Source organism: Elephantulus edwardii, unplaced genomic scaffold (genome assembly GCF_000299155.1).
Source record: "Elephantulus edwardii isolate Elephantulus edwardi_28Jun2011 unplaced genomic scaffold, EleEdw1.0 scaffold00061, whole genome shotgun sequence".
Lineage (NCBI taxonomy): Eukaryota > Metazoa > Chordata > Mammalia > Macroscelidea > Macroscelididae > Elephantulus > Elephantulus edwardii.
Genome location: NW_006399811.1, coordinates 8,960,678 through 8,974,898, shown reverse-complemented (window position 1 = coordinate 8,974,898; position 14,221 = coordinate 8,960,678). Strand labels below are relative to the sequence as shown.

Below are 14,221 nucleotides of genomic sequence, written 5' to 3'. Positions count from 1 at the left end.
TTGGACCAGGCTGTTCCTCGGAGGCAAGGATTCTGAAGCTTCTTCTGACACACTTTTGGACATGCTGCAAGGTGGGACCAGTCCTTGGAGAGGGATGTCATGCTCGGGAGGGTGGAGGAACAGTGCAGGAGAGGAAGAACCTTGATTAGATGGATTGATTCAGTGACTGGAGTAATGGGAATAGGTATATCAGAGACAATAAAACTGGCACAGGATAGAGCAGGATTTAGAGCTATTATACATAGGGTTGCTATGAGTCGCAGGCAACTCGATGGCCCATAACATCAGACTACTATGTAAGAAAGTTAATTTCCTGCAAAATCATCCAAAATTATGGATAATGAAGAAAGTAAATTTAAAAATTTAGATGGGACAGAAGGTGAGGATGGGGAGGGGAGAAACCACAGTGTCGTGCAGTTTGGTGGGTGGAGGGAGGGAGTGAAGCAAATGGGAAGGATCCGGAAGAGACCTGAAAAGACAGGATAATGATAGGCAAGGCCCAATGGTGATTAACTTTATAAAACATTATGCATGAGAATGATTATATGAAACACAGTGTGAGTGAAGAATAGTGTGAAACACAATTTTTTGTAAGCAACCACTGTAAAATAAAACCAAAAATATTCAGATGGTCTTCATTAATAACAAAACTAACCTTTTTATAATAAACATTATAGGAAAATCATTGTACAAAAAACATTTTCTTGACTAATGTGTGGGCTATTTGCTATAATAAAGAATCCTATGAAATCAATGTTTTGTATTCCCCGTTCTTTACAAGAGTAAGGTAATAATCAAGTAGGTATCATAATCTGGTTCAACTCACGAGGTGGCAGAGATTTCAAATCAGCATCAAACACTAGTAAGTCCTGTTCTCCTTCCTGGAACTCCACGTGCAGAATGTCACTAAGAGCATCAACAAGTTCTGTCACATTTAAGAAGCCCATTTTTTTTGGTGAAAGTTTCTCTTTAAAAATGTCCTGCCACAAAAATGAAATATTGTTAAAAATAATAATTATGTAATGGAAATATAACATATGCATATGCCCTTAGACAATTAATTTGGTCTTAGCCAAATTAAATTTTAAAGGTTCAGTGAACACAAGTATAATAAAGGCTTTCTTCTATACAAGTATACTACAAACTAAGAAACATTTATAAGAAAGTCAGGTTATGCCATGGTTAAGTAACTGAAAATTGTTCAAATCTACCATATATACTGACTACTTGGGTATAGTGTCCCTACGAGTGAAATAGATGTGAAATTGACTAAATATGTACTTGGTGACTGGCAATCTATTTTGAGTAGTCAGAAAAGGCTTACACCTCAATGTTGTTGTTGTTGCTGTTGTTGTTAGGTGCCATTAAGTCAAACAGGACTCAAAGCAACTCTATGCACAGCTGACTTGAACTCTGCCCTATCCTGTGCCACCCTCATCTCTGACACATGCGAGTCCATTGCTGAAGTCATTTTGTCAGTCTATCTCCTTGGGGGTCTTCCTCTCAAACAATGACCCTCCATCTTTCCAAGCATGATGTCACTTTTCAAGAAATCACCTCACCGAGTTACATGCCCAAAGGGAGTGGTAAGAAGCTGTACTGTATTTCCTAGGGCAAGCAGTTAGAATTTACCAGCTGCTCCGTGAGAGAAAGATGAGAAATCCACTTCTATGAGATTAACTGCCTCTGAAAATCCACTGGAGGGTCAGCTATTGGTTGGTTCCAACTCAACAGTACACAACAACAATAGGTACATGTCCAAGGTATTAAAGACAAAGCTTTGCCTCCAAGAAGTACTCTGGCTGAACTTTCTCCAAGACCTGTTTATTCTTTTGCCTTTATGTGGGATATTCAGTACTCTTCACTTGCACCACAATTCAAAGGCATGAATGATTCTTCTGTTGTCCTTATTCATTGTCCAGCCCTTGATATGTAGCAGGTGACTGAGAAGACTATGGCCTGAATCAGACACACCTTAGTCTTCAAACTGACATCATTATTCTTCAGCATTTTGGAGACTTCCCTCACAGGAAGATCACTGTATATAAAACAATATACTAGCACAATATGCCTTCTGATTTTCTGACTGCTGGTACAAAAGAACTTGACTGTTGATCCAAGCAAGATGAAATCATTGAAAGCGTCAATTCTTTCTCCATCTATCATAATGTTGACTGTCCTGTGGTGAGGACATTTGCTTTCTTGATGTTGAGATGTAATCCATCCCAAAGGCTTGATCTTCCACAGCAAACATTTCATACCCTCCTTTACTTTCAGAGCAAGCAAAGTTGTGTCATCTATATAACACAGGCTGTGGATGTAGCATTTCATGATCCAACCCTGATATAGAATTTTTCTTCAAAAAAGTCCAGCTTTACAAATTATTTGCTCACTATCCAGACTGAATAGGTACAGAGAAAGACCAACCCTGACACACAGCATTCTTGATTTTTAAACCATGCAGTGTTCTCTTCATTTGGAGAGTAATTTTTTGGTCTAGGTACAGATTTTGTAGGAGCACAATTAAGTGTTCTGGGACTCTTCATTTTTCAAAATGTTAGCTATAATTTGTTATGATACACACAGTCAAATGCTTTTGCATAACCAATAAAATATAAATAGATATGCTTCTGGTATTCTCTGCTTTCAGCCAGGATCCATCCGATGTCAGCAATGATATCCCTGGTGCTGTGGCCTTTTCTAAACCCAGCTTGAACTTCTGGCAGTTCCTTGTCAATGTACTATTTTAGCTTTTTAAAAATGATCAACAGTATTTTGCTTGTATACGGATACTCAATAATTTCTACATTACGTTTTTTGGGAATGGGGTTAAATATAGATGTTGTTGTTATGTGCCATCAAGTTGCTTGCAACTCATAGTAACCCTATGTACATGAGCCCTAAACCCTGCTCTTGTGCCAACCTCACTGTCTCCGACACACCCTACTCCCGCTACTCCAATCACTGAACTGATCCATCTCACCGAGGGTCTTTTTCTCCTGTGCCGTTCCTCCACCCTCCAAAACATAAGCCAAGTAGACTAAAGATGTTAACTATCTCAATCTCTTCACCATCCATACTGATGATGCCAATTGGCCCAGTGGTGAGAATCTTTGTCTTCTTGATACTGAGCCTCAATCCATAGTGAAGGCGGCAGTCTTTGACCATTTGCACCAAGCACTTCAAGTCCTCCTCAGTTTCAGCAAGCAGGGTTGTGTCACCTGCATAATGCAGGTTGTTGATGACTCTTCCACCAATCCTGATGCCACATTCCTCCTCATACAGCCCAGAGTCACGGATGATCTGTTCTGCATACAGATTGAAAAGGAATGGAGACGAAATACATCCCTGACGGACTCCTTTCTTGATTTTGAACCATCTAGGGTCTCCCTGCTCTGACGACTGTCTCTTGGTCCAAGTATAGGTTTCGCATTAGCACAATCAAATGTTCTGGGATTCCCAGTCTTCTCAGAGTCAGCCATAGCTCGTTGTGATCCACACAGTCCAAAGCCTTTGCATAGTTAATGAAGCACAGATAGACATTCTTCTGGTATTCTCTGCTTTCTGCCAAGATACCTCTAACATTAGCTATAATATCCCTAATACCATGATCTCTTCTAAACGCAGCTTGTCCATCTATCAGTTCTCTGTTGATATGTTGCTCCAGTCGTTTTTGGATAATTTTTCAGCAGAATCTTACTTGCATGTGATATTAATTACAGTGTTTGATAATTTCCACACTCTGTCGGGTCACCTTTCTTTGGATAGCTTCCTCTAAATTTCCCATCATAAACTGGTGAGCATATCGAGGGTGACGTGTGTTAGCTAAAACATGTCAATTGGTATTATATCAAGTTCTAGAGCCTTATTTTTTTGCCAATTCCTTCCTTCAGGGCAGCTTGAGCTACATCCTTCATCACCACTGGCTCTTGATCATATGGTACTTCCTGAAGTTTTCAGTATCAACTAGTTATATTTTGTACAGAGATCTGGTGTATCCCTTCTATATTCTTTCCATGCTTTCTGGATTATTCAAGACTGTGTTCCTAATCTCTCGGTATTGCAATTTCAGGCTTGAATTTGTTTTTCCATTCTTTCAGCTTGAGAAATTCTGAGCAAGTTCTTCCCTTTTTATTCTATGACTCCAGCTCTTGGCACATTTTGTTATAATATTTTGCTTTATTTTCTCAAGCTGCCCTGTGAAATCTTCTCTTCAGCTCTCTTAATTCAGCATCTCTTTTTGTTTTTTCTCTGCACAGATGATATCTTTGATGTCCTCCCACAGTGCCTCTGTTCTTCAATAACTCATACCTGTTCCTGAGATGATTCTTAAATTCAACTTTGATAGACTCAAAGTTATATTTTGGTTCCTGTGGACTAGTTTTAATTTTCTTAAGCTTCAGTTACAATTTGCACATGAGTAAGTGATGGTCTGGCCCATAACTGGCACCTAGTCTGGCTTTGACTGCTGATAATTGCATTTCTTTCAATGATCCTTTCCACAAACATGGTCAATAAGATTCCTGTGCAATCCATCAGGTGAGGTCCATATGTAAAGTTTCCATTTGTGATTTTTTTAAAAGGTATTTGCTATGAATAATTCAATGAATGCACACAATTCAACTACTTGATCTCCAGCCTAATTTCTGTCATCAAGTTCATACTTTACACTAAGCACTCTTTCCTCACTATTTCCAACTTTTGCGTTCCAGTCACCGAAAATTATTAATGCATTGTGATTGCATGTCTGGTCAATTTCAGACTGCAAAAGTTGGTAGAAATCCTCAATCTGCTCCTCTTTGGGTGAAGTTGTTGGTGCATGTATTTGAATAATAGTTTTTTTAACAGGTCTTCAATTACTCCTGGCTTTGCACTTCAGGATGGATCTTGAAATTGCCTTTTTAAGTACGAACACAATATAACAATTTTCCAGTTTTTCATTCCCAGCATAGTAGAAGAGATTGTCTGAGGCCTATCTCAGATTGTCCATCTCATTTCACCGATGCCTAAAATGTCAATCTTCATGTGTTCCATTTTAATTTTGACAACTTCCTTTTCTCCTACAGTCATATTTTATATATTCCATGTTCAAATTATTAACGGCCATTGGCATCTGTTTCTACTAATTTTTTAGTGACTTTCTATCTGGTCTCAATGTCTAACACTATTGTTGCTGTTGTGTACCATAAAGTCAGAACCGACCTATAGCTGACCCTCAGGTGGGTTTTTTAGTGTCAGTTAATCGCATGAGAGGAGATTGTTCATCGTTCTACCATGGAGATGCTGGAGGCCTTGAACTGCATGCCTTCGGGACTGTAGTGCAGATTCTTGCCACTAGGCCCTAACACTACAAATATTTATATTTATACAATAAATATTTTTATTCTCTTCTGTCTCTTAAAACATATAAAAGTAGGATTAGTGGTGAGCTCTGGTGGCCTAGTGGCAAGAAGGTGCACTGCAATCACAGAGGTGCACAGTTCAAATCCACCAGATGCTCTGCTGAAGAAGGAGGAACCATCTCCTCTACCAGTCAGATCTCATCTGACGGTACACACACAGATAAATGATAAAATTTTTAAAAAATTTGTTTTAAAAAATAGTATTAGTGTGTGTTTCTGGCTGTATACATGCTAGTTGTATTATGTTAGCTGCAAGGAAGACTTTATAGTCTCTATTTCACTCACTCACTCACTCACTGTCACTGAATTTATTCCAACTCACAGCAACCCTTCATCAGGTTTCTGAGGCTGTAAGTCTTAATGGGAAGAGACTGCCCATCTTTTTTCCCAATAAGCGACTGGTAGATCTGAACTGCCAGAAACACACAGCCTTTTGGTTAGTAACACAACACACTACAGATTATGCCAGAGCTCCTTTAGTCGCTATTTAGCGATTACATCTGATTTGAGGAGCTATGACAGGTGTCAAGATGACAAGGAATGGGCTGTGAGGATTAATGTTATTTGTCACCTTGGTTAGACTATCATTCTCTGTGGGTTTGGCAGACATTGCCCTGACTGCTCTTCCATAAGGGAATATAATGTAATCATCTTCCATCTGATGTGAGCACTTAATCAGTTGAAAGTCAATCCTTTCTCTTGTGGATATGTTCTGCATAAAATATATATGAATGTTTGGGCAAAGCTCACTCTGTCTCAAGTCTGCATTAGATTGTCCCAGTTATTAAAATTTGAGCTAGTAGCCCGTCACGTGACATATTCTGGGACTCACAGCTGTTGTCTGACCTGTCAATTCTGAGTTCATCAGTCCCATCAATCACATGTGTCAGGACAATGGTCTAGCCTGACATCAAGTCCAAATTTGCGATGTGCTAAATTTTACAGCAGTGTGAGCTTAATGTGCCAGGTTGCTAATTAAAAAGTCAGCAACTCCAAACTGTCAGCCTCTTCAAGAAAGATAAACAGATCCTCTCAAAAATTTACAGCCTCAGAAATTCAACAGAAGGTTGCTTTGGGTCAAAACCAACTTCAGGACAGTGGAGGGATATATATTTAAATACATACACATATCTCACTGGTCTTGTTCCTCTAGAAAATGCAATCTAAGACAATGACCCTTAGTTTAGTTCTAAATGTCTCAGTTTATTTAAAAACCAAGTTAATTGCCCTATGAAAGATACTCAGAATGTAGTCCAGCACAAGATAATGTATGTATATATATTAACATGATTTTTAAAAATTGGGTAAGATGGCAGTACTTGATTTATCCATTTGCATGCTAATATTTTCATCCAACATTATAATTTCAAAATTGTATCTATGCATTGGAAAGCTGGACAGTGACTAGGGATGATAGAAAGATAATTGATGCCTTTGAGCTGTGGTGCTGGAGAAGAGTGTTGAGTATACCATGGACTGTTAAGAGAACAAACAAGTTTGTGCTGGAGAGGGTGGAGCCAGGCTGCTCCTTGGAGGCAAGGATTCTGAAGCCTTGTCTGACATACTTTGGGCATGTTGCAAGGAAGGACCAATCCATGGAGAGGGACGTCATGCTTGGGAGGGTGGAGGGACAGTGAAAGGAAGGAAGACCCTCGATGAGATGGATCAATTCAGTGATTTGGGTAGTGGGAGTAGGTGAGTCAAAGAGTTGGCACAGGATAGGGCAGGGTTTAGGGTTTGTGTACACAGGGTCGCTATGAGTTGCAAGTGATTCGACGGCACATAACAACAACTTTAAAGTGCAGTTCTAGCTTATGTAATGCACTCAATACATATTATTCAATTAATAAATATGTTGATCTCAATATATGCATCCATTCTTCTACTGGTGACCATTTATTTTATTTCAAGTTGCCAGGTTACCGTGGACATTCCCAGATACATCTGGCATGTGCACACACGGCTGGTATGTAGCATGGGTATACAGAGGTAGAACCACTGGGTCTTTGAGAATGCACATTTTCCACTTAACTAAGTATCTGATGCTGCCAGCATGATGTTCAAAGTGGTTTTATCCTACAAACTTAACTTTTCAGTACACAGATTCTAATAATATAAAACTGACTGCAAAGTAAGAGGTTTAAATATTAGGTCACTGACTTAGATGATAAATGCAGTAGCAACAAAATTTCTATCACTGGAAATAGAAAGCTTAAAAAAATGTGAAAATAGACTCACTTCAAACTCTCCTAGAAGTCTGGACATAAGCAAACCCTCTGGAAACTTTGATACAACCTAATAAACAGAAGATTGGAAACACTATTACATAGTTGTTGGAATGCTGAGGGACAAAATACCAACATACAGACAGCACAAACAAACAAAAAGTCAAAAACTCCAATGTTGATCAAATGAATTAGCATAATGATAATAAAACAAAAAACACCAGCAATTTTCAACATTCCCAGAATTGAGAAATCTGAATTAGTATTATTACAAACACTGAAAGGTCACACTATTTATTCCTATACAATATTTTAAGCTGAGATCACATAAAATTAATATTTCATGAGATATTATAGCTAATATCAGATGGATCTTGGCTGAAAGCAGAGAGTACCAGAGAAATGTTTGTGTTTCACTGACTATGTAAAAACATTTGACTGTGTGGATCACAACAAACTGTAGCTGACTTTGAGAGGAATGGGAATCCCAGAACACTTGATTGTGCTTATGCGAAAGTTATGCTTGAAACAGGAGGCAGTCCACCATCAGAACAGAGCAAGGAAACTGCATGGTTAAAAATTGGGAAAGGTGTGCGTCAAGGATGTGTCTTATCTCCATATCTTTTCAATATATATGCAGAACACATTATCCGGAAGACTGAGCTCTATGAGGGGAAGTGTGGCATCAGGATTGGAGGTAGACTTATCAACAATCTGTGTTTTGCAGATAACATAACCCTGCTTGCTGAAACTTAGGAGGACCTGAAGCATTTGCTGCAAAAGGTCAAGGATTGCAGCCTTCAATATGGATTGAAGCTCAATATCAAGAAAACAAAGATTCTCACCACTAGGCTGACTGGCATCGTCATGATAAGATAGTGAAGAGATTTAGAGTGATGCTTTAGTTTGCTTAGTTTTACAATCAACACTCTTGGTACCAGCAGCCAGGAAATTAAAAGATGAATTGCATTGGGAAAGTTTGCTGTCAGAAACCTCTCCAAGGTACTGAGGAGCAACAATGTCAGTCTGGAGACAAAGGTGTGCCTGATACAGGCCACGGCCTTTGCCATTACTTGCTATGCTTCAGAAGCTAGATAATGACTAGTGATGACAGAAGGAGAGTTGAAGCCTTTGAGCTGTGGTGCTGGAGAAGAGTAGAGTATACCATGGGCTGCTAGGAGAACAAACAAGATGGTCCTGGAGAGGGTGAAGCCAGGCTGCTCCTTGGAGGCAAGGATTCTGAAGCTCTGTCTGACATACTTTGGACATGTTGCAAGGAGCGATCAGTCCTTGGAGAGGGATGTTATGCTTGGGAGGGTGGAGGGACAGCACAGGAGAGGAAGACCCTCGATGAGATGTATTGATTCCATCACTGGAATAGTGGGGATAGGCATGTCGGAGACAGTGAGATTGGCAAGGGACAGAGCAGGGTTTAGAGCTGTTGTACATAAGGTCGCTATGAGTTGCAAGTGACTCAATGGCACATAACAACAACAACATGGCATAACTAGGGAGCTCTGATGGTCTAAGGTAAGGAATTGCATTGCCAACCTAAAGGCACAGAGTTCAAATTCACCAGCTGCTCCAAAGGAGAAAGATGAGTAATCACCTCCTGTGTGATTTACAGCTTCTGAAAATGCCCTGGAGGATCAGCTATGAGTCAGTTCTCACTTGATGGTACATCACAGAAACGATGTAGCATGGAGAGTTGCTGTTGACCCCAAGGTGCCACCTTGATGGCGGTTTGAATCCATCAGCTGCACCGCAGGAAAAAGACTGATTATCTGCTCTGTTATAATTTATAGCTTCCTGAAAATCCACTGCAGAGTCAACTATGAATTGGTTCTAACTCAATGGTAATGAGTTTTTTAGTTTTATAGCATAATTATTGGCATTTAGAATGTTATAAAGAAAAACAATAGACACTAGAGGAATTTTTTAAAACTAAGAGACTAAGGTGCGTTTGATACAGGCCATGGTCTTCGCAATCACTTGTTATGCATCAGAGAGTTGGACAATGACCAAGGAGGATAGAAGGAGAATTGATGCCTTTGAGCTGTGGTGCTGGAGAAGAGTATTGAGAATACCATGGACTGCTAGGAAAACAAACAGATTTGTCCTGGAAAGGGTTAAACCGGGTGGCTCCTTGGAGGCAAGGATTCTGAGGCTCCGTCCAACATACTTTGGACATGTTGTGAGGAGAGACCGGTCCTTGGAGAGGGACATCATGCTTGGGAGGGTGGAGGGACGGCGCAGGAGAGGAAGGCCCTCTATGAGGTGGATTGATTCAGTGACTGGGATAATTGGGATGGGAGTGTCAGAGACAGTGCGATTGGCACAGGACAGAGCGGAGTTTAGGGCTGTTGTACATAGGGTCACTATGAGTCGCAAGTGACTTGACGGCACATAACAACAACAAACAAGATAACCAAGGAGGAAAAAATGCATATAACCACAAATTAATAGAAATATTTCTATTTACTATAAGATTATAACCATTTATAATACATCATAGTATAGAGACATTTTCCATGTAAAAATATAGATCAATTTATGCATAAGCTATGTACTTTTTAAAAGACTCAATATACCTAAATTTGTTTATTCATTCATTTATTTATGGTTGTTTATTTCCTATTATATTTTAACAAATCCCTTTCTTACATTTTTTAAAATTTACACAACGATTTTGAAAATAAACTCTTGAAAAGGGACTTGTTCTATCCAATAATGTATAAAACAATTTAAGACTATCATAGCAACTCATAGCAACCTTATGAATAAAAGGCCTGAAGCCCCTCTACAACTATTGACATTTATTAAAGTTCATAGAGTTTCAACAGGCATGTTGTTTAGGAAGTGGATGCCACTCCTGCTTTCAAAAATATTATATACAAAATTATAATTCAAGGTGTAGGAAAAATAAAAAGGGAATGAACATATTTCAAAATCCCATGATGTTTTATACTTCAGAAATTATCTTTTAAGGGTCTCCTATACCACATTATTCATGATTCAATGTGAAACAATAATACTAAACTTGGTTGGGTTTTTTTTTAGGGTAAATAGTAATGATAGATTTATTAGAAAGTTACATCCCTAAAGGAATGGACCTTCTTCCTTGAAAGGAGATACGAAGACAAAGTCTAAATCTATTTTTGAAACCCAACAAATTGTGGGTTTTATTTGATAGAATTTATCAACCAAAAAAAAGCAATCAAGGTATAATACTACTATATAAAAAGGTAAGCCCACAGAGAATAAATTTTGGAGGATTAACAGGCATTTGATGGAAGGCAGAAGGAAATAAAATAAATGGATAAATCAAGTGAAAGGAAAGGCAGTGCCATCCTTCCAAAAGCATGGAGCATCTAGTGGATTTAAATCACATGCCTTTGGAATTGTAGTGCAGCTTCCTACAACGAGACTACCAGTGGTGCCCCTTGAATGTACAGAAGCTAAAGCAAAAAATCCCCAACATCACCAACACAAAAAAACTCCAGACCAAAACAAGATCAAATAAACGAGCAGAGTATAAAATTTTAAGACAGCTAGGGAAGACAAAGTAAAGTATTATAAGGAAATAATGCAAAGACCTGAAGTTAGAAAAGCAAAAGGGAAGAACATGCTTGGCATTTCTCAAACTGAAAGAACTAAAGTGAAAAAAATTTAAGCTTCAGGTTGTAATACTGGAGGATTTCTGTGGATAAAATCTTGAATAATGAAGGAAACAACAAAAGAAGACACAAGGAATGTACAGTCACTGTATCAGAAAAAACTGGTCAACTGAACCATTTCAGGAAGTAGTACATGATTAAGACTCAATTATACAGAAGGAAGAAATCTAAGATGCATTGAAAGGACTGTTCAGGAATTGACAGACCATAAGTGGTGCTGTTTCAGGAAACAGATGTTTCAGGAAACTGATGTTGCCTTAGATATGTTCACTACTCCATGCCAAGAAATTTTGAAGACAACAGACTGGAAGATATCCATTTTTGTTCCCATTCTAAAAATAATGAGGATCCAATGGAGTGCAGAAATTATTGAACAATATAGTTAATGTCACATGTAAAATAAAATTTTGCTGAAGATTATTTTAAAAAATGCTAGAACAGTATATAGGCAGGGAACTGCCAAAAATTCAAGCTGGATTCAGAAGAGGCTATAAAACAAGGGATATTATGGCTGAATATATATATATATAAAACCCCATTGTGTTTTTTTTTACTATGTGAAACAATTGGCTGTATGGATCATAATAAATCCTCAAATACTTAGTTGTGTTCATGGAAAAGCTATTCCGAGACCATGAAGGTGATCCTTGGAACAGAACAAGACACTACATGGTTTAAAATCAGAAAAGGTACACATCCTTTCTCTATACCTATTCAAGCTGTACGCTGAGCTATTAAGTTGAGAAGCTGGACTATAAAAAAAAAAAAGAAGAAGAAGAAGAAGAAGAAGACTGTGATATGAGAACTGGAGGAAAACTCAACAACCCACATTATGCAGATGACACAACTTGGCTTACAGAAAGTTAAAAAGACTTGAAGCATTTACTATAGAAAACCAAAAACTACAGCCTTCAATACGGGTTACTTCTAAACATCAAGAAAACAAAAATCCTCACCACTGGACTAATAGACAACATCATTATAAATGGAGAAAAGACTGAAGTTTTCAATGGTTTCATTTTCCTTTGATCCACAATCAATACTAATGGTAATGGCCATTTTGAAATCAAAAGATATGTTGCATTGGGCAAATCTGCTGACAAGGACCTCACCCAAGTGTGAAAGAGCAAGGATGTCTGTTTTAAAGACTAAAGTGTGCCTGACCCAAGCTATATATTTCAATTGCTTATTATGCAGATGAAAAGGGCTCTGGTGGCCTAGTATAGAGGGAGAGGTTCTGCTAACCCAAGGCAGCAACTAGGGTGGTTTAAATCCACCAGTGGCTCCAAATGAAAATATGGTAATCTCCTTCCTTATTTTTCTGCTTTGGAAACCCAAAGGCAGGTCAGCAATGAAGCAGTTCTGACCCCACTGCTGTAAGTTTGAATTCACACACAAGTGAAAGTTGGACACTGAATAGAAAAGACTTAAGGAGGACTTTGAATTGTAGCATTGGCAAAGAATATTTCCAAGTTGCCAATACCAGTCTGTCTCAGCTCATTAATTCCTAGGATATCATTCTTTATTTATTACAATTATCACAACTTCACATTTTCCTGTATTTATACTTTATATAGTTTATGTTCCAATTATAAATGCAAGTTTGTAGTTGCTGCTTATTTTTTAGTGTCTTCCAATCTGAGAGGCTCTGCTTCCACTACTATATCTACCAATGCTCCCCTGTTATTCATTGGGTTTTCAAAGGCCTGTTACTTCAGAAGTGGATGACAAATCCTGGTTCTCAGTAAGTCTTAATATAGAAATAAATGTTTCAAGTCCTGCAAACTGTACACTGTTGTGCTGAAAACTGTCCACTGTGGTGACCCTGCTGGTATTTAAAACACCAACAGCAAAGCTTCCAACATTACAGCAACCTGCAAGTCACCCCCGTACAGCAAACTGACAGGTAAGTGCTGTACTCATCAATGAACACTATAAACAAGCAGTCATATACAAACTATAAAATAAGCAGGAACATGAATATCACTCCTGCAACAGCTCAAGCTGATAGATAATGAATGGCTGTATTCATAAGAACAAATTAAACATGCTTGTAGGCCTCAAGCTGCAATTCTGAAATACTCTATGGGCAAAATCTTGAACCATAAAGGAAGCATTAAAAGCAGATGGAAGAAATACATTGGGAGACTGTACCAAAAAGAGCTAGTCAACACAAACATTCAAGAGTATATGATCAAGAACAATCAAGTAAAAATGAAAGACATTCAAACTGCACTGAAGGCACTGATAAAAAAGGCATCCACAGGAATGGATGGAATACCAACTGACATGTTCCAACAAAGGGATATAGCCCAAGACATGCTTACTAGTCTATACTAAGAAATCTGGAAGATAGCCTACTGGCCAACTGACTGGGAAAAATCCATATTTGTTCATAGGCCTCCAAAATGTGATCCAATAGCATGTGGAAATTATCTAACATTATCATTGCTGATAACAGACTGACCTTGAGTGAAAACAGAATACCAGAAGAATATTTATTTTTGTTTTATTGACTATTCAAAGGCATTAGACTGTGTGGATCAAAACAAAGTATGGCTGACATTGAAAAGAATGGAAATCCCAAAACACTTAATTATGCTCATATGAAATCTTTATCTAGATCAAGAAGATGTTGTCTGAACAGAGTAAAGGAATACTGCATAGTTTAAAATCAGGGTTTAAAAATGTCAAGGTTTTCTCTTTTCTTCCTACCTATTCACTGTGTAGGTTGAGCAATCATTCAAGAAGCTGGACTATATAAAGAATGTGGCATCAGGATACAAACAAGATGAAATTGCTAACAACCTCAATCTTTTCTCCATCTATCATGATAATGCTAATTGGCCCAGTGGTGAGAATCTTAGTTTTGATTGTTCAGATGCAATCCATATTGAAGACTTCAGTCCTTGACCTT

The 14,221-nt window shown here is 38.3% G+C and overlaps 1 protein-coding gene across 1 annotated transcript in view; it reads right to left on the bottom strand.

Moving 5' to 3' along the window:
- TDRD5 (tudor domain containing 5) overlaps positions 1-14,221 on the bottom strand; it is a 90,390-nt gene that overhangs the window by 61,498 nt on the left and 14,671 nt on the right. The window contains exons 5-6 of the mRNA XM_006887771.1: positions 7,641-7,697; positions 827-980 (exon numbers count right to left, since the gene is read on the bottom strand). Coding sequence (XP_006887833.1) covers positions 827-980; positions 7,641-7,697 — 211 coding nt within the window. The remainder of the gene's footprint in view (positions 1-826; positions 981-7,640; positions 7,698-14,221) is intronic.